This window comes from Heptranchias perlo, unplaced genomic scaffold (genome assembly GCF_035084215.1).
Source record: "Heptranchias perlo isolate sHepPer1 unplaced genomic scaffold, sHepPer1.hap1 HAP1_SCAFFOLD_56, whole genome shotgun sequence".
Lineage (NCBI taxonomy): Eukaryota > Metazoa > Chordata > Chondrichthyes > Hexanchiformes > Hexanchidae > Heptranchias > Heptranchias perlo.
The window spans coordinates 96,754-116,372 of NW_027139581.1; the positions used below are offsets into that span (position 1 = coordinate 96,754).

The 19,619-nt window shown below is 52.4% G+C and overlaps 1 protein-coding gene across 1 annotated transcript in view; it reads right to left on the reverse strand.

Annotated features, from left to right (window-relative positions):
- Nucleotides 1-19,619, reverse strand: part of LOC137315784 (zinc finger protein 132-like) — a 272,791-nt gene that overhangs the window by 77,084 nt on the left and 176,088 nt on the right. The window contains exon 5 of the mRNA XM_067980271.1: nucleotides 11,538-12,319. Within this exon, the coding sequence (XP_067836372.1) occupies nucleotides 11,538-12,319 (782 nt within the window). The remainder of the gene's footprint in view (nucleotides 1-11,537; nucleotides 12,320-19,619) is intronic.

Genomic DNA, 19,619 nt, shown 5'->3' on the forward strand with positions numbered 1-19,619 from the left:
TTACCCAGTCAGAGTCAGCACCTTCAGGGGAGGAGAGAGAGGGGAACCAGTGAGTGTGGAACTGAACCCAGTCAGAGTCAGCACCTTCAGGGGAGGAGAGAGACGGGAACCAGTGAGTGTAGAACTGAACCCAGTCAGAGTCAGCACCTTCAGGGGAGGAGAGAGAGAGGAACCAGTGAGTGTAGAACTGAACCCAGTCAGAGTCAGTACCTTCAGGGGAGGAGAGAGAGGGGAACCAGTGAGTGTAGAACTGAACCCAGTCAGAGTCAGCACCTTCAGGGGAGGAGAGAGAGGGGAACCAGTGAGTCTGGAACTGAACCCAGTCAGAGTCAGTACCTTTAGGGGAGGAGAGAGAGAGAGGGGAACCAGTGAGTGTGGAACTGAACCCAGTCAGAGTCAGTACCTTCAGGGGAGGAGAGAGAGGGGAACCAGTGAGTGTAGAACTGAACCCAGTCAGAGTGAGCACCTTCAGGGGAGGAGAGAGAGGGGAACCAGTGAGTGTAGAACTGAACCCAGTCAGAGTCAGCACCATCAGGGGAGGAGAGAGAGGGGAACCAGTGAGTGTAGAACTGAACCCAGTCAGAGTCAGCACCTTCAGGGGAGGAGAGAGAGGGGAACCAGTGAGTGTAGAACTGAACCCAGTCAGAGTCAGCACCATCAGGGGAGGAGAGAGAGGGGAACCAGTGAGTGTCGAACTGAACCCAGTCAGAGTCAGCACCTTCAGGGGAGGAGAGAGAGGGGAACCAGTGAGTGTAGAACTGAACCCAGTCAGAGTCAGCACCTTCAGGGGAGGAGAGAGTGGGGAACCAGTGAGTGTCGAACTGAACCCAGTCAGAGTCAGCACCATCAGGGGAGGAGAGAGAGGGGAACCAGTGAGTGTAGAACTGAACCCAGTCAGAGTCAGCACCTTCAGGGGAGGAGAGAGAGGGGAACCAGTGAGTGTGGAACTGAACCCAGTCAGAGTCAGCACCATCAGGGGAGGAGAGAGAGGGGAACCAGTGAGTGTCGAACTGAACCCAGTCAGAGTCAGCACCTTCAGGGAGGAGAGAGAGGGGAACCAGTGAGTGTGGAACTGAACCCAGTCAGAGTCAGCACCTTCAGGGGAGGAGAGAGAGGGGAACCAGTGAGTGTAGAACTGAACCCAGTCAGAGTCAGTACCTTCAGGGGAGGAGAGAGAGGGGAACCAGTGAGTGCAGAACTGAACCCAGTCAGAGTCAGCACCTTCAGGGGAGGAGAGAGAGGGGAACCAGTGAGTGTGGAACTGAACCCAGTCAGAGTCAGTACCTTCAGGGGAGGAGAGAGAGGGGAACCAGTGAGTGCAGAACTGAACCCAGTCAGAGTCAGCACCTTCAGGGGAGGAGAGAGAGGGGAACCAGTGAGTGTAGAACTGAACCCAGTCAGAGTCAGCACCTTCAGGGGAGGAGAGAGAGGGGAACCAGTGAGTGTAGAACTGAACCCAGTCAGAGTCAGCACCTTCAGGGGAGGAGAGAGAGGGGAACCAGTGAGTGTGGAACTGAACCCAGTCAGAGTCAGCACCTTCAGGGGAGGAGAGAGAGGGGAACCAGTGAGTGTAGAACTGAACCCAGTCAGAGTCAGCACCTTCAGGGGAGGAGAGAGAGGGGAACCAGTGAGTGTAGAACTGAACCCAGTCAGAGTCAGCACCTTCAGGGGAGGAGGATAAACTCAAAGGGAAGGAAAAAATGTTACAGATGGGTTTGGATTTCAGCACAGGGAGGAGGGAGAGTGTGTGGGACGGGGATTTACAGTCTGGGGGAACAAGAGAGGAAAGAATATTCTAATAGAAATTAAAATTATCTGTTCTGAATTTCTATCCTGTATTTACAGTGAGGACTTTTGTAAACTCCTTTCACAGGGGATTAGAAGGGGAAGATTTGCAGACGGGAAACTCAAACCAAACATCACATCAAGATCTGACCGAGTCACTCGATTCATCAGGACCTGAATATCATCGGCCTTTGAATGTGGAAGGAGAAATGTTTGTCTGTTGTGTCTGTGGGAAAAGATTTCAAACATCAGTGTGAGTGGAAAATCACCGAGACACACACACCCGAGTGAGAGTGTTCCAGTGCACTGAGTGTGGAAAGAGCTTTCACCAGTTACACAGCCTGAAAAAACATCGCATCATTCACAGCGGGGAGAAACCGTCCACGTGTTCTGTGTGTGGACGAGGATTCAACTGATCGTCCAACCTGGAGAGACACAAGGACACCCAGACCACGGAGAAACCGTGGAAATGTGGGGACTGTGGGAAGGGATTCAATTACCCGTCCCAGCTGGAAACTCATCGACGCAGTCACACTGGGGAGAGCTCGTTCACCTGCTCCGTGTGTGGGAAGGGATTCACTTGTTCATCCAACCTCACTGCAACCAACTTGTTCACAGTGATAAGAGACCTTTTAAATGTTCTGACTGTGAGAAGAGATTTAAAAGCAAATGGAATCTGCTGGCACACCAACGTACTGACATTGGAGAGGTTGTTTTAATGTTCTGAATGTGGGAAGAGATTCACTCGTTCATCCAACCTGCTGAGACACCAGCGAGTTCACCTATGACTGCAGGGGTTGGATTCTGCTGTTTTTGCTGCTGTTAATCACATCCAGGACTGAACAATGTTCATTCTGACAGTTACCGTTTCTTTCTGTTGACCTTAACCCCTATAACTGGGCTGGAGTTTAATATTCTGGATAGGTGTCACATTATTGTAGATTTTGGTCTTTCCCACCTGAGTATTTAGCATCATCTGACTGGAGTTCAGTAACTGTGATCTGTTCCTGACTGAAAATGGAAGACTCTAAGATTAGAGTCTGAAGGTGACTGGTAATTGTTCTTCAATTGAAACAAATGGAGATTACAGATTAATACCAGCGGAGGGCACACAAGGACACGTGGAGATTACAGATTAATACCAGCGGAGAGCACACAAGGACACGTGGAGATTACAGATTAATACCAGCGAGGGGCACACAAGGACACGTGGAGATTACAGATTAATACCAGCGGAGAGCACACAAGGACACGTGGAGATTACAGATTAATACCAGCGGAGAGCACACAAGGACACGTGGAGATTACAGATTAATACCAGCGGAGGGCACACAAGGACACGTGGAGATTACAGATTAATACCAGCGGAGGGCACACAAGGACACGTGGAGATTACAGATTAATACCAGCGGAGAGCACACAAGGACACGTGGAGATTACAGATTAATACCAGCGGAGAGCACACAAGGACACGTGGAGATTACAGATTAATACCAGCGGAGAGCACACAAGGACACGTGGAGATTACAGATTAATACCAGCGGAGAGCACACAAGGACACGTGGAGATTACAGATTAATACCAGCGGAGGGCACACAAGGACACGTGGAGATTACAGATTAATACCAGCGGAGAGCACACAAGGACACGTGGAGATTACAGATTAATACCAGCGGAGAGCACACAAGGACACGTGGAGATTACAGATTAATACCAGCGGAGAGCACACAAGGACACGTGGAGATTACAGATTAATACCAGCGGAGAGCACACAAGGACACGTGGAGATTACAGATTAATACCAGCGGAGAACACACAAGGACACGTGGAGATTACAGATTAATACCAGCGGAGAACACACAAGGACACGTGGAGATTACAGATTAATACCAGCGGAGAGCACACAAGGACACGTGGAGATTACAGATTAATACCAGCGGAGAGCACACAAGGACACGTGGAGATTACAGATTAATACCAGCGGAGGGCACACAAGGACACGTGGAGATTACAGATTAATACCAGCGGAGAGCACACAAGGACACGTGGAGATTACAGATTAATACCAGCGGAGGGCACACAAGGACACGTGGAGATTACAGATTAATACCAGCGGAGGGCACACAAGGACACGTGGAGATTACAGATTAATACCAGCGGAGGGCACACAAGGACACGTGGAGATTACAGATTAATACCAGCGAGGGGCACACAAGGACACGTGGAGATTACAGATTAATACCAGCGGAGAGCACACAAGGACACGTGGAGATTACAGATTAATACCAGCGGAGAGCACACAAGGACACGTGGAGATTACAGATTAATACCAGCGGAGAGCACACAAGGACACGTGGAGATTACAGATTAATACCAGCGGAGAGCACACAGGGACACGTGGAGATTACAGATTAATACCAGCGGAGAGCACACAAGGACACGTGGAGATTACAGATTAATACCAGCGGAGAGCACACAAGGACACGTGGAGATTACAGATTAATACCAGCAGAGAGCACACAGGGACACGTGGAGATTACAGATTAATACCAGCGGAGAGCACATAAGGACACGTGGAGATTACAGATTAATACCAGCGAGGGGCACACAAGGACACGTGGAGATTACAGATTAATACCAGTGGAGGGCACACAAGGACACGTGGAGATTACAGATTAATACCAGCGGAGGGCACACAAGGACACGTGGATATTACAGATTAATACCAGCGAGGGGCACACAAGGACACGTGGAGATTACAGATTAATACCAGCGGAGAGCACACAAGGACACGTGGAGATTACAGATTAATACCAGCGAGGGGCACACAAGGACACGTGGAGATTACAGATTAATACCAGTGGAGGGCACACAAGGACACGTGGAGATTACAGATTAATACCAGCGGAGGGCACACAAGGACACGTGGATATTACAGATTAATACCAGCGAGGGGCACACAAGGACACGTGGAGATTACAGATTAATACCAGCGGAGAGCACACAAGGACACGTGGAGATTACAGATTAATACCAGCGGAGGGCACACAAGGACACGTGGATATTACAGATTAATACCAGCGAGGGGCACACAAGGACACGTGGAGATTACAGATTAATACCAGCGAGGGGCACACAAGGACACGTGGAGATTACAGATTAATACCAGCGGAGAGCACACAAGGACACGTGGAGATTACAGATTAATACCAGCGGAGAGCACACAAGGACACGTGGAGATTACAGATTAATACCAGCGGAGGGCACACAGGGACACGTGGAGATTACAGATTAGTACCAGCGGAGGGCACACAAGGACACGTGGAGATTACAGATTAATACCAGCGAGGGGCACACAAGGACACGTGGAGATTACAGATTAATACCAGTGGAGGGCACACAAGGACACCCCCACCATGGAGAAACCGTCACTGTCACTGATATTCGATCAGTTTTTTGTACTATTGTTTCACGTTTCTTGTAGAAGATTGAGTACAATTATTAAAACACAGCTTGTAAAATGAGGTGTAAACTTTAGCGAATATCATCCACACAGTTTAATAATGACACTAATTTATAAAGTGTTATCAGAGAAGACCGAATACACTGTCTGTAGCGGGGGATTGGATAGAATGTGGGAGGAATTGAGATGTGATTGGAGATGGCCTTGTCTGTGATCGAGACGCTGGCACTAGAGAAGCTGTGTACGAGGGTCCGGTCGAGGGGGTGGCTCTGATTAGGGGTAGCAGAGTTTATATGGAGGGAGAGGTTAAGGGAGGGCAGTGTAGGGGGCAGGGTCAGTTGGAAATTGAAATCACTGAGGATGAGTAGTTCAGCGTAGAGGCTGAGGGAGGAAAATAGTGAGGATGTCGAGGTGAGAAAATTCGGGATGGGGCTTGGGTGGGTGGTAAAGAACAAGGAGAGGCTGGAGAGGTGGAACAAAGTGAGGTGCTCGAAGGTGGAGAAAGAGCCAAAAGAAGAGGGGGAGAGACCAATGTGTGATTTGATGATAAGGGCCATACCACCACCATGACGGTCTGGGCAGGGCAGCTGGCAGAAAGTCTAGGCAAGGGGGGAGGTTTCAGCGAGGGGCGAGGTGTTGTCAGTCAAAGCCCTGATGGTGATGCAGTCATCTACAAGGCTGTGGGATTCAAGGGCCTTCTCCGCGAGTGAACAGACATCCTGGAGGGAAATACGGAGAGGGGCGGTAATTGTTCTGGGCGGGGGTGAGTGAGACGGGAAAGGGGTTGGCGAGATTAGCCCCCCCAGCGGGCTCACTGGGCGAGAAGGTCGGTGAGAGAGTGCGATGGGGCAGTTGGGGTTGCTGCTCATTTGGAGGCTGTGCCTTCAGAGAATGCTGGGAGTGGCACAGAAGGGAACGCTGTGGGCTCATCCAGGGGGCTCACCGCAGGGACGGTGGCATGAGATCAGGAAGGTCATGGATAGAGATGGGTTGAAATAGAGATTTGGTGGATGCAAAGTACCCGAGGGGGGAGAAATGAAAGATGGCATAACTGGGTGACAGGAAGGGGAGGAGACAGAAAAGGGTCCGAGGGGTAAAGGGAAGAGGGAGAAAAAGGGCGATGGACTGGGGTCTGGAGTGGCAGCCAAAATACGCACGTGACCAGACGCGGGGAATTCAGGTTACATCGGCACGGCAGAGTTTAGAAGAGACATTGTAAATAAAGAACTTCAATTTCTATCGGGCCTTTCACGACCCCAGGACACCCCCAAGTGCTTTCCAGCCAATGAAGTAGTTTTGAAGTGGACTGGTCGTAAAGGAGGAGGCAGTCTGAGAGAATTCAAAGTTGAAGCCTGAGGTCCTGAGATGGGAAGAAGTTGAGTTGTGGACCAGGTGGAGTCAGCTTGGAGCATCGACGATCAATGTCCGGGTTCGGAGACAGTGTGGGGCAGAAAGTGAACCCCCGGAGCTGTTGGACGGGCGCACTATCAGTGGGCATAGAGCTGGAGGATATCAGGAGAGGAAGAAGGCCCATTGCCGGCCCAGTCTGGCTCGGTCCGGTCTTGAAGAATGCCCATTGCTGGCCCGGCTCGGTCCGGCCTGGCCCACTGCCCATTGCCCGGTCCGGCCTGGCCCACTGCCCATTGCCCGGTCCGGCCTGGCCCACTGCCCATTGCCCAGTCTGGCCCGGTCTGGAAGATTGCCCGGTCCGGCCCACTGCCCATTGCCCGGCCTGGCCCACTGCCCATTGCCCGGTCCGGCCTTGCCCATTGCCCGGTCTGGCCTGGCCCACTGACCATTGCTCGGTCTGGCCTTGCCCATTGCCCATTGCCCAGCCTGGCCCGGCCCATTGCCCATTGCCCGGCCCGGCCTGGCCCATTGCCCATTGCCCGGTCCGGCCTGGCCCACTGCCCATTGCCCGGTCCGGCCTGGCCCACTGCCCATTGCCCGGTCCGGCCTGGCCCACTGCCCATTGCCCGGCCTGGCCCACTGCCCATTGCCCGGCCTGGCCCACTGCCCATTGCCCGGCCTGGCCCACTGCCCATTGCCCGGCCTGGCCCACTGCCCATTGCCCGGCCTGGCCCACAGCCCATTGCCCTGCCTGGCCCACTGCCCAATGCCCGGTCCGGCCTTGCCCATTGCCCATTGCCCGGTCCGGCCTGGCCCACTGCCCAATGCCCGGTCCGGCCTGGCCCATTGCCCATTACCCGGTCCGGCCTGGCCCACTGCCCATTGCTCGGTCCGGCCTGGCCCACTGCCCATTGCCCGGTCCGGCCTGGCCCACTGCCCATTGCCCGGCCTGGCCCACTGCCCATTGCCCGGCCTGGCCCACTGCCCATTGCCCGGCCTGGCCCACTGCCCATTGCCCGGCCTGGCCCACAGCCCATTGCCCTGCCTGGCCCACTGCCCAATGCCCGGTCCGGCCTGGCCCATTGCCCATTGCCCGGTCCGGCCTGGCCCACTGCCCAATGCCCGGTCCGGCCTGGCCCATTGCCCATTACCCGGTCCGGCCTGGCCCACTGCCCATTGCTCGGTCCGGCCTGGCCCACTGCCCATTGCCCGGTCCGGCCTGGCCCACTGCCCATTGCCCGGTCCGGCCTGGCCCACTGCCCGGTCCGGCCTGGCCCATTGCCCGGTCTGGCCTGGCCCACTGCCCATTGCCCGGTCCGGCCTGGCCCATTGCCCATTGCCCGGTCCGGCCTGGCCCACTGCCCATTGCCCGGTCCGGCCTGGCCCACTGCCCATTGCCCGGTCCGGCCTGGCCCACTGCCCGGTCCGGCCTGGCCCATTGCCCGGTCTGGCCTGGCCCACTGCCCATTGCCCGGTCCGGCCTGGCCCACTGCCCACTGCCCGGTCCGGCCTGGCCCATTGCCCGGTCTGGCCTGGCCCACTGCCCATTGCCCGGTCCGGCCTGGCCCATTGCCCATTGCCCGGTCCGGCCTGGCCCACTGCCCATTGCCCGGTCCGGCCTGGCCCACTGCCCATTGCCCGGTCCGACCTGGCCCACTGCCCATTGCCCGGTCCGGCCTGGCCCACTGCCCATTGCCCGGCCCGGCCTGGCCCACTGCCCATTGCCCGGTCCGACCTGGCCCACTGCCCATTGCCCGGTCCGACCTGGCCCACTGCCCATTGCCCGGTCCGGCCTGGCCCACTGCCCATTGCCCGGCCTGGCCCACTGCCCATTGCCCGGCCTGGCCCACTGCCCATTGCCCGGCCCGGCCTGGCCCACTGCCCACTGCCCATTGCCCGGTCCGGCCTGGCCCACTGCCCATTGCCCGGCCTGGCCCACTGCCCATTGCCCGGCCTGGCCCATTGCCCATTGCCCGGCCCGGCCTGGCCCACTGCCCACTGCCCATTGCCCGGTCCGACCTGGCCCACTGCCCATTGCCCGGTCCGGCCTGGCCCACTGCCCACTGCCCATTGCCCGGTCCGGCCTGGCCCACTGCCCACTGCCCATTGCCCGGCCTGGCCCACTGCCCATTGCCCGGCCTGGCCCATTGCCCATTGCCCGGTCCGGCCTGGCCCACTGCCCATTGCCCGGCCCGGCCTGGCCCATTGCCCATTGCCCGGCCCGGCCTGGCCCACTGCCCATTGCCCGGTCCGGCCTGGCCCATTGCCCATTGCCCGGTCCGGCCTGGCCCATTGCCCATTGCCCGGTCCGGCCTGGCCCACTGCCCATTGCCCGGCCTGGCCCATTGCCCATTGCCCGGTCCGGCCTGGCCCACTGCCCACTGCCCATTGCCCGGCCTGGCCCACTGCCCATTGCCCGGCCTGGCCCATTGCCCATTGCCCGGTCCGGCCTGGCCCACTGCCCATTGCCCGGCCCGGCCTGGCCCATTGCCCATTGCCCGGCCCGGCCTGGCCCACTGCCCATTGCCCGGCCCGGCCTGGCCCATTGCCCATTGCCCGGTCCGGCCTGGCCCATTGCCCATTGCCCGGTCCGGCCTGGCCCACTGCCCATTGCCCGGTCCGACCTGGCCCACTGCCCATTGCCCGGTCCGGCCTGGCCCACTGCCCATTGCCCGGTCCGACCTGGCCCACTGCCCATTGCCCGGTCCGGCCTGGCCCACTGCCCATTGCCCGGCCTGGCCCATTGCCCATTGCCCGGTCTGGCCTGGCCCATTGCCCATTGCCCGGCCCGGCCTGGCCCACTGCCCACTGCCCGGTCCGGCCTGGCCCATTGCCCATTGCCCGGTCCGGCCTGGCCCATTGCCCATTGCTCGGTCCGGCCTGGCCCATTGCCCATTGCCCGGTCCGGCCTGGCCCACTGCCCACTGCCCATTGCCCCCGGCCCCGCCCGGCTCCTTCAGCCTTTCCCACAGACACTGGGGTTTGGACCCCGGGCACAGACCAGCACAAGTCCCGCCCCCGCCCCACTGCCATTGGACGGGCGGCCCGCCTCCAGCCCATCTCCGCGCTCACTATTGGTGGGAGCTGATGTCAATCACCGCCCTGGGCGGTTTGTGTGTAACGAGCATGCGCGCTCCGAGTCTCCGGCGGAGGGAGCGGGGGGGGGGGGCGGGGACCAATGGAAACCCCCGGGCCGGGGGACAGAGGCTTGGTGAACACGACTGTGGGTCTCCAGAGAGCGCACGGACCCCGCGTGTGGGTCCAGAAGGCGGTATCTGAAGAGGCTTTCTCCCCGCCGATGGCACCGGGTCTCCATGGGAACCGGCCGCCATCTTGGTAGAGGAAGGGCTCGGTGAGCGCACGCGCCGCCATCTTAGTGTAGGAACAAAGAGTGGGCGGGGCTTCAGGGTCCCAGTGACCGGGAACAAAGAGTGGGCGGGGCTTCAGGGTCCCAGTGACCGGGAACAAAGAGTGGGCGGGGCTTCAGGGCCCCAGTGACCGGGAACAAAGAGTGGGCGGGGCTTCAGGGTCCCAGTGACCGGGAACAAAGAGTGGGCGGGGCTTCAGGGCCCCAGTGACAGGGAACAAAGAGTGGGCGGGGCTTCAGGGTCCCAGTGACAGGGAACAAAGAGTGGGCGGGGCTTCAGGGTCCCTGTGACGGTGAACAAAGAGTGGGCGGGGCTTCAGGGCCCCAGTGACCGGGAACAAAGAGTGGGCGGGGCTTCAGGGTCCCTGTGACTGTGAACAAAGAGTGGGCGGGGCTTCAGGGTCCCAGTGACGGTGAACAAAGAGTGGGCGGGGCTTCAGGGTCCCAGTGACGGTGAACAAAGAGTGGGCGGGGCTTCAGGGTCCCTGTGACTGTGAACAAAGAGTGGGCGGGGCTTCAGGGTCCCAGTGACTGTGAACAAAGAGTGGGCGGGGCTTCAGGGTCCCTGTGACTGTGAACAAAGAGTGGGCGGGGCTTCAGGGTCCCAGTGACTGTGAACAAAGAGTGGGCGGGGCTTCAGGGTCCCTGTGACTGTGAACAAAGAGTGGGCGGGGCTTCAGGGTCCCTGTGACTGTGAACAAAGAGTGGGCAGGGCTTCAGGGTCCCCGTGACCGGGAACTAAGTGGGCAAGATATTTGACTGCAGAGGCATCACACGTTGGTTCAGCGTGAGAGCGTTTGACGGGACAATAGCAGTGTAGGAACCTGATATAATATACATACTGTGGATTGACTGAGGGGTTGCTGGCTGAAACAGGATAGGTGTCCCTTGACGCCTCTCGCCTCCCTCTCTGGATGGTATGGGGAGCTGGGACTCGTCCATGAGAGTAACCGAAGGTATGAGAACTGAAATAATCCAGAGTTAGAAAAGAGAAAAGACCCAAAAATGGAAGAGTGGGGAACAGGACATCAATTAGTCTCCTCTTACCTCGGGGAAATCAAGGACTCGACACTTTGTATGTTTGAAACAAAGCTGATTTATTTGATCTTTACCAGAATATTAAACTCCAGCTCCATTATACAGATTATTAACATCAGAAACAAACCCCAACTGACTCAATGAACATTGTTCAGTCCTGGATGTGATTAACAGCAGCAAAAACAGCAGAATCCAACCCCTGCAGTCACTTGTGAACTCACTGGAGTCTCAGCAGGTGGGATGACTGAGTGAATCCCTTCCCGCACACAGAGCAGGTGAACGGTGTCCTAGTGTCACCAGGTTAGACCACTAATTTCTAACCCTAACCAATAACTCCTAAAGCTAACTCTAATCACTAACCCCTAATCCTAACCAGTAACCCCAACAACTAGCCCCTAAGTGCAACCCCCTTACCCTAGTTATAGGGATTATTAACAGTAGCAGGAACTAATCCCAGCTGTCAGAATGAACATGGTTCAGTCCTGGATGTGACTAACAGCAGCAATAACAGCAGAATCCAACCCCTGCAGTCACTTGTGAATTCGTTGGTGTCTCAGCAGGTTGGGTGAACGAGTGAATCCCTTCCCACACACGGAGCAGGTGAACGGCCTCTCCCCAGTGTGAACTCGCTGGTGTCTCAGCAGGTCCGATGATCCAATGAATCCCTTCCCACACATGGAGCAGGTGAACGGCCTCTCCCCGGTGTGAGTGCGTTGGTGAATCAGCAGATCCTTTGTGCTTTTAAAGCTCTTCTCACAGTCAGAACATTTAAAAGGTCTCTTATCAGTGTGAACAAGTTGATGTGTCAGAAGGTGGGATGATTTTGTGAATCCCTTCCCACACACGGAGCAGGTAAATGGCCTCTCCCCGGTGTGAACTCGCTGGTGTGTCCAGAGATTGGATGACTGAGTGAAACCCTTCCCACACACAGAGCAGGTGAACGGCCTCTCCCCCGTGTGAACTAGTTGATGCGTCCGGAAATTTGATGAATGAGTGAATCCCTTCCCACATACTGAGCAGGTGAACGGCCTCTCCCCAGTGTGAACTCGCTGGTGTTGAATGAGGTGAGATGACTGCCTGAACCTCTTCCCACAGTGAGAGCAACTGAACGGTCTCTCGTCCGTGTGAACGAGTTGGTGTTTAATCAGATCTGCAGAGATTTTAAAGCTGTTCTCACAGTCAGTGCATTTGAAAGGTCTCTCGTCAGTGTGAACTCGCTGGTGTGTCAGCAGGTGGGATGACTGAGTGAATCTCTTCCCACACACAGGGCAGGTAAACGGCCTCTCCCCGGTGTGACTGCGCCGATGAGTTTCCAGCTCAGACGGGGAATTGAATCCCTTCCCACAGTCCCCACATTTCCACGGTTTCTCCGTGGTCCGGGTGTCCTTGCGTCTCTCCAGGTTGGACGATCAGTTGAAGCCTCGTCCACACACAGAACACGTGGACAGTTTCTCCCCGCTGTGAACGGTGCGATGTTTTTTTCAGGCTGTGCAACTGGTTAAAGCTCTTTCCTTCCCCTTCTAATCCCCTGTAAAAGGAGTTTACAAAAGTCACTGTAAATACAGGATAAATTCAGAACAGACAATTCTAGTTTCTGTAGAATATTTTTTCCGCTCTCATTCCCCCAGACTGTAAATCCCTGTCCCACACACTCTCCCTCCTCCCTGTCCTGAAATCCAAACCCATCGCATCATTTCTAACATATTGGAACACTCTCACTCGGGTGTGTGTGTCTCGGTGATTTTCCACTCACACTGATGTTTGATCTTTTCCCACAGACAGAACAGACAAACATTTCTCCTTCCACAGTCAAAGGCCGATGATATTCAGGTCCTGGTAAATCCCATCTGTGAATCCTCCCCTTCTAATTCCCTGTAAAAGGAGTTTACAAAAGTCATCACTGTAAATACAGGATAGAAATTCAGAACAGACAATTCTAGTTTCTCTGGAACATTCTTTCCTCTCTCCTTCCCCCAGACTGTCAATCCCCGTCCCACACACTCTCACTGCTGCGTGGCACTGGGAGTGATCTGGAGATGACCACCTTTGAGGTCCTGCTCTTTAATCTCCTCCCGAGTGCGTGAAACTCTGTCTGGAGGACCTCAACCCTTTTCTTTCCTATGTCATTGGTTCCGACATGGACCACGACTTCTGGCTGTCGCCTTCCCCCGGAGAAGGTTCTGGACCCATTCCGTGGCACCAGCGAGACAAGAACACCATGTGAGACTTACGTGGACGGAGCAGAAACGTAGCTTGTATTCCCTCGAGTATGGGAGATTGAGGGGTGATCTGATCGAGGTATTTATAACGTTAAAAGGATTTGCTCTGCATCTGTCTTCACTAAAGGAGATGCTGCCAATGTCACAGTGAAGGAGGAGGCAGTGGAGAAATTGGAAAGGATAAAAATAGACAAAGAGGAGGGACTTAAAAGGTTGGCAGCGCTCAAAATAGAAAAGTCACCCGGTCCAGCTGGGATGCAACCTAGTTTGCTGAGGGAAGTAAGGGTGGAAATTGCGGAGGCTCTGGCCACAATCTTCCAATCCTTCTTAGAAATGGGGACGGTGCCGGAGGACTGGAGGATTGCAAATATTACACCTCTGTTCAAAATAGGGGAGAGGGATAAACCTGGCAATTACAGACCAGTCAGCCCAACGTCGGTGGAGGGGAAACTTTTAGAGACAATAATCCGAGACAATGAACTGTCACTTGGAAAAGTCTGGGTTAATAAATGACAGCCAGCACGGATTTGTTGAAGGCAAATCGTATTTGACAAATTTGAGTTCTTTGATGAAGGTCTTTAGAGAGGATATGGAAACTGGAAGAGGAGGAGGGCTAGCCTTACTGATTAAAGATACTTTTATTTTGTTCATGGGATGTGGACGTCGCTGGCGAGGCCGGCATTTATTGCCCATCCCTAATTGCCCCTCGAGAAGGTGGTGGTGAGCCGCCACCTTGAACCGCTGCAGTCCGTGTGGTGACGGTTCTCCCACAGTGCTGTTAGGAAGGGAGTTCCAGGATTTTGACCCAGCGACAATGAAGGAACGGCGATATATTTCCAAGTCGGGATGGTGTGTGACTTGGAGGGGAACGTGCAGGTGGTGTTGTTCCCATGTGCCTGCTGCTCTTGTCCTTCTCGGTGGTAGAGGTCGCGGGTTTGGGAGGTGCTGTCGAAGAAGCCTTGGCGAGTTGCTGCAGTGCATCCTGTGGATGGTACACACTGCAGCCACTGTGCGCCGGTGGTGAAGGGAGTGAATGTTTCGGGTGGTGGATGGAGTGCCAATCAAGCAGGCTGCTTTGTCCTGGATGGTGTCAACATTACAACATTAGCAAGAGAGGAAGGATATTAGGTAAGATAAAGCAATCAGCAGAGACTTCATGGTTCGAGTTGAGGAATAAGAGAGGACTTAAAACGGTAACGGGAGTTGTCTACAGGCCTCCTGATAGCAGCAATAAAGTGGCAGAATATATTAATTCAGAGATTAGAGAGGCTTGCAGCAAAAGCAGAGTTGTTTTAATGGGAGACTTTAATTTTCCTACAGATTGGGAAGAGCAGAGTAGCTCAAGTCAGAAAGGTAGTGAATTTCTTGAATGCATTCGAGATAGTTTTCTGGAGCAATATGTTCTGGAACCAACAAGAGGGGCAGGGTTTAGTAATGAGCCCAGACTTAGTTAATAATCTAACAGTAAGGGAACATTTATCAAACAGTGATCATAATATGATCGAATTCAATGTTAGGTTTGGAAAGGAGAAACTTAACACAGTTACTGAGATTCGAGATTTTTGTAATGTTAACGAGAACGAGATGAGACAGAGACTGACGACAGCAAACTGATCAAAACTGTTATTGGGTAAAACTAACGGTGAACAGTGGGAGGTGTTCAAAAATGAATTTAGTTTAATACAGGACCAGTGTACACCCCTAAAGGGCAAGAGCTTTACTTACCAAGTAAAACAGCCATGGTTGACTAAAGAGGTGAGAAATAACATGAAATTAAAGAAAAAAGAGCAGACAAAAGTGCAAAGAATAGTGTCGATCCAGGGGACTGGGAGGGATATAAAGAACAGCAAAGGAACATAGGAACAGGAGTAGGCCATTCAGCCCCTCGTGCCTGCTCCACCATTTGATAAGATCATGGCTGATCTGTGATCTAACTCCATATACCTGCCTTTGGCCCATGTCCCTTAATACCTTTGGTTGCCAAAAAGCTATCGACCTCACATATAAATTTAGCAATTGAGCATGGCTGCAGGGTGACAACGACTGGGAATTAAATATGCCAGGGTATTTAACAATCAGGAAGGACAGGCAGGAAGGAAGGGGAGGTGGGGTGGCTATGTTAATAAAGGAAGGAATCACTGTAATACAGAGAAATAATATTGGGACAAAGGATCAGGATAATGAAACAGTTTGGGTAGAGATAAGGAATAATAAGGGGAAAAAAAACACTCGTGGGCGTAGTATATTGGCCTCCTAATAATTGCAACTCTGCTGGAAGAAGTATTAATCAGGAAATAGTCGGGGCATGTAATAAGGGAACAGCTATAATTATGGGGGATTTTAACTATCATATTAACTGGACAAATCAAATTGGGCAGGGCAGCCTTGAGGACGAGTTCATTGAGTGCATCAGGGATGGATTTCTTGAGCAGTATGTAACTGATCCTACAAGGGGGCAAGCAACCTTGGACCTGGTCCTGTGTAATGACCCAGGATTAATTAATAATGTCCTAGTTAAGGATCCCCTTGGAATGAGTGACCATAACATGGTTAAATTCCATATCCAATTAGAGGGTGAGAAGGTTGGTTCTCAAACAAGCGTACTGAGCTTGAATAAAGGAGACTATGATGGTATGAGAGCGGAATTGATTAAAGTGGACTGGGAAAATAGATTAAAGGGTAAGACGATACATGAGCAGTGGTGTTCATTTAAGGAGTTATTTTACAACTTTCAAAATAAAAATATTCCACTGAGGAAAAAAGGGTGTGAAAGAAATGACAGCCATCCGTGGCTAAGTAAAGAAATTAAGGATAGTATCCGACTAAAAACAAGGACATATAAGGTAGCCAAACTTAGTGGGAGGATAGAAGATTGGGAAGTCTTCAAAAGACAGCAAAATGTAACTAAAGGATTGATTAAGAAAGGGAAGATAGATTATGAAAATAAATTAGCAAAAAATATAAAAACAGATAGCAAGAGTTTCTACAGTTATATAAAAAGAAAAAGGGTGGCTAAGGCAAACGTAGGTCCTTTAGAGGATGAGACCAGGAAATTAATGGTGGGAAACATGGAGATGGCAAAAATGCTGAACAAATATTTTGTTTCAGTCTTTACAGTAGAGGACACTAAGAATATCCCAACACTGGACAAACAGGGGGCTCTAGGGGGGGGGGGAGCTAAATACGATTAAAATCACGAAGGAATTGGTACTCAGTAAATTAATGGGACTCTAGGCGGATAAATCCCCTGGACCTGATGGCTTACATCCGAGGGTCTCGAGGGAAGTGGCAGTAGGGATTGTGGATGCTTTGGTAATAATTTTCCAAAATTCTCTGGACTCAGCAAAGGTCCCGGCAGATTGGAAAACTGCTAATGTAACACCCTTATTTAAAAAGGGTAGTCGGCAGAAGGCTGGAAATTATAGACCAGTTAGCCTGACATCTGTGGTGGGTAAAATTTTGGAGTCTATTATTAAGGAGACAGTAACGGAACATTTAGATAAACATAATTTAATAGGACAAAGTCAGCATGGCTTTATGAAGGGGAAGTCATGTCTGACAAATTTGCTTGAGTTCTTTGAGGGCATAACGTGCAGGGTGGATAAAGGGGAACCAGTGGACGTAGTGTAATTAGACTTCCAGAAGGCATTCGACAAGGTGCCACATAAAAGATTATTGCTCAAGATAAAGAATCACTGGATTGGGGGTAATATTCTGGCATGGGTGGAGGATTGGTTATCTAACAGGAAGCAGAGAGTTGGGATAAATGGTTCATTCTCGGACTGGCAACCAGTAGCCAGTGGTGTTCCGCAGGGGTCGGTGCTGGGTCCCCAACTCTTTACAATCTATATTAACGATTTGGAGGAGGGGGCCGAGTGTAACATATCAAAGTTTGCAGATGATACAAAGATGGGAGGGAAAGTAGAGAGTGAGGAGGACATAAAAAACCTACAAGGGGATATAGACAGGCTGGGTGAGTGGGCGGAGATTTGGCAGATGCAATACAATATTGGAAAATGTGAGGTTATGCACTTTGGCAGGAAAAATCAGAGAGCAAGTTATTATCTTAATGGCGAGAAACTGGAAAGTACTGCAGTACAAAGGGATCTGGGGGTCCCAGTGCAAGAAAATCAAAAAGTTAGTATGTAGGTGCAGCAGGTGATCAAGAAGGCCAACGGAATGTTGGCTTTTATTGCTAGGGGGATAGAATATAAAAACAGGGAGGTATTGCTGCAGTTATATAAGGTATTGGTGAGACCGCACCTGGAATACTGCATACAGTTTTGGTCTCCATACTTAAGAAAAGACATACTTGCTCTCGAGGCAGTACAAAGAAGGTTCACTCGGTTAATCCCGGGGATGAGGGGGTGGACATATGAGGAGAGGTTGAGTAGATTGGGACTCTACTCATTGGAGTTCAGAAGAATGAGAGGTGATCTTATTGAAACATAAGATTGTGAAGGGGCTTGATCGGGTGGATGCGGTAAGGATGTTCCCAAGGATGGGTGAAACTAGAACTGGGGGGCATAATCTTAGAATAAGGGGCTGCTCTTTCAAAACTGAGATGAGGAGAAACTTCTTCACTCAGAGGGTAGTAGGTCTGTGGAATTTGCTGCCCCAGGAAGCTGTGGAAGCTACATCATTAAATCAATTTAAAACAGAAATAGACAGTTTCCTGGAAGTAAAGGGAATTAGGGGTTACGGGGAGCTGGCAGGAAATTGGACATGAAGCTGAGTTCGGATCGGTCAAGGCCCTACGGGTGGCGGAGCAGGCCCAGGGGCTGAGTGGCCGGGTCCTGCTCCGACTTGTGTTCTTCAGATTTGAGGTTAGGATCAGATCAGCCATGATCTTATTGAATGGCGAATTAGGCTCGAGGGGCCGATTGGCCTACTCCTGCTCCTATTTCTTATGTTCTTGTGAGCTAGTATCAATTGCCGTTTGCGGAAGAGAGTTCCAAACTTCTACCACCCTTTGTGTGTAGAAATGTTTTCTAATCTCACTCCTGAAAGGTCTGGCTCTAATTTTTAGACTGTGCCCCCTACTCCTAAAATCCCCAACCAGCGGAAATAGTTTCTCTCTATCCACCCTATCTGTTCCCCTTAATATCTTATAAACTTCGATCAGATCACCCCTTAACCTTCTAAACTCTGGAGAATACAACCCCAATTTGTGTAATCTCTCCTCGTAACTTAACCCTTGAAGTCCGGGTATCATTCTAGTAAACCTACGCTGCACTCCCTCCAAGGCCAATATGTCCTTCCGAAGGTGCGGTGCCCAGAACTGCTCACAGTACTCCAGGTGCGGTCTAACCAGGGTTTTGTATAGCTGCAGCATAACTTCTGCCCCCTTGTACTCCAGTCCTCCAGATATGAAGGCCAGCATTCCATTAGCCTTATTGATTATGTTCTGCACCTGTTCATGACACTTCAATGATCGATGTACCTGAACCCCAAAGTCCCTTTGGACATCCACTGTTTTTAACTTTTTACCATTTAGAAAGTACCCTGTTCTATCCTTTTTTGATCCAAAGTGGATGACCTCACATTTGTCTACATTGAATTCCATTTGCCACAGTTTTGCCCATTCACCTAATCTGTCAATATCGCTTTGTAATTTTATGTTTTCATCTACACTGCTTACAATCCCGGACACTTCCCCCCCCCGGACACACACCCCCGCCCCTTCCCTCCCGGGCACCTCCCCCCGCCCGAAATCTCTCCGCCCCCAACCCCCCACCCCCGGAAATGATGAGGGGAGTGCGGTTGATGTCGTGTATATGGACTTTCAAAAGGTGTTTGATGAAGTGCCACATAACAGAGTTGGTTGTGAAATTGAACCCCGTGGGATTAAAGCAGCAGCGGCCGTGTGGATACAAATTTAGCTCAGGGACAGAAGGCAGAGAGTAGGGGTGAACGGTTGTTTTTCAGACTCGAGGGAAGTATACAGTGGGGTTCGCTAGGAGTCAGTATTAGGACCATTGCTCTTTTTGATACATATTAATGATATGGATTTGGATATACAGGACATAATTTCAAAGACTGAAGATGACATGAAACTCAGGAATGCAGTAAACGATGTGGAGGATAGTAACAGACTTCAGGAGGACAGAGACAGACTGGTGAAATGAGCAGACACGTGGCAGATGAAATTTAATGCAGAGAAATCTGAAGTGATGCATTTTGGTAGGAAGAATGAGGAGAGGCAATATAAACTAAATGGTACAATTTTAAAAGAGGTGCAGGAACAGAGAGACCTGGGGGTGTGTGTGTGTTTTTTTTGATTCGTTCATGGGATGTGGGCGTCGCTGGCGAGGCCGGCATTTATTGCCCATCCCAAATTGCCCTCGAGAAGGTGGTGGTGAGCCGCCTTCTTGAACCGCTGCAGTCCGTGTGGTGA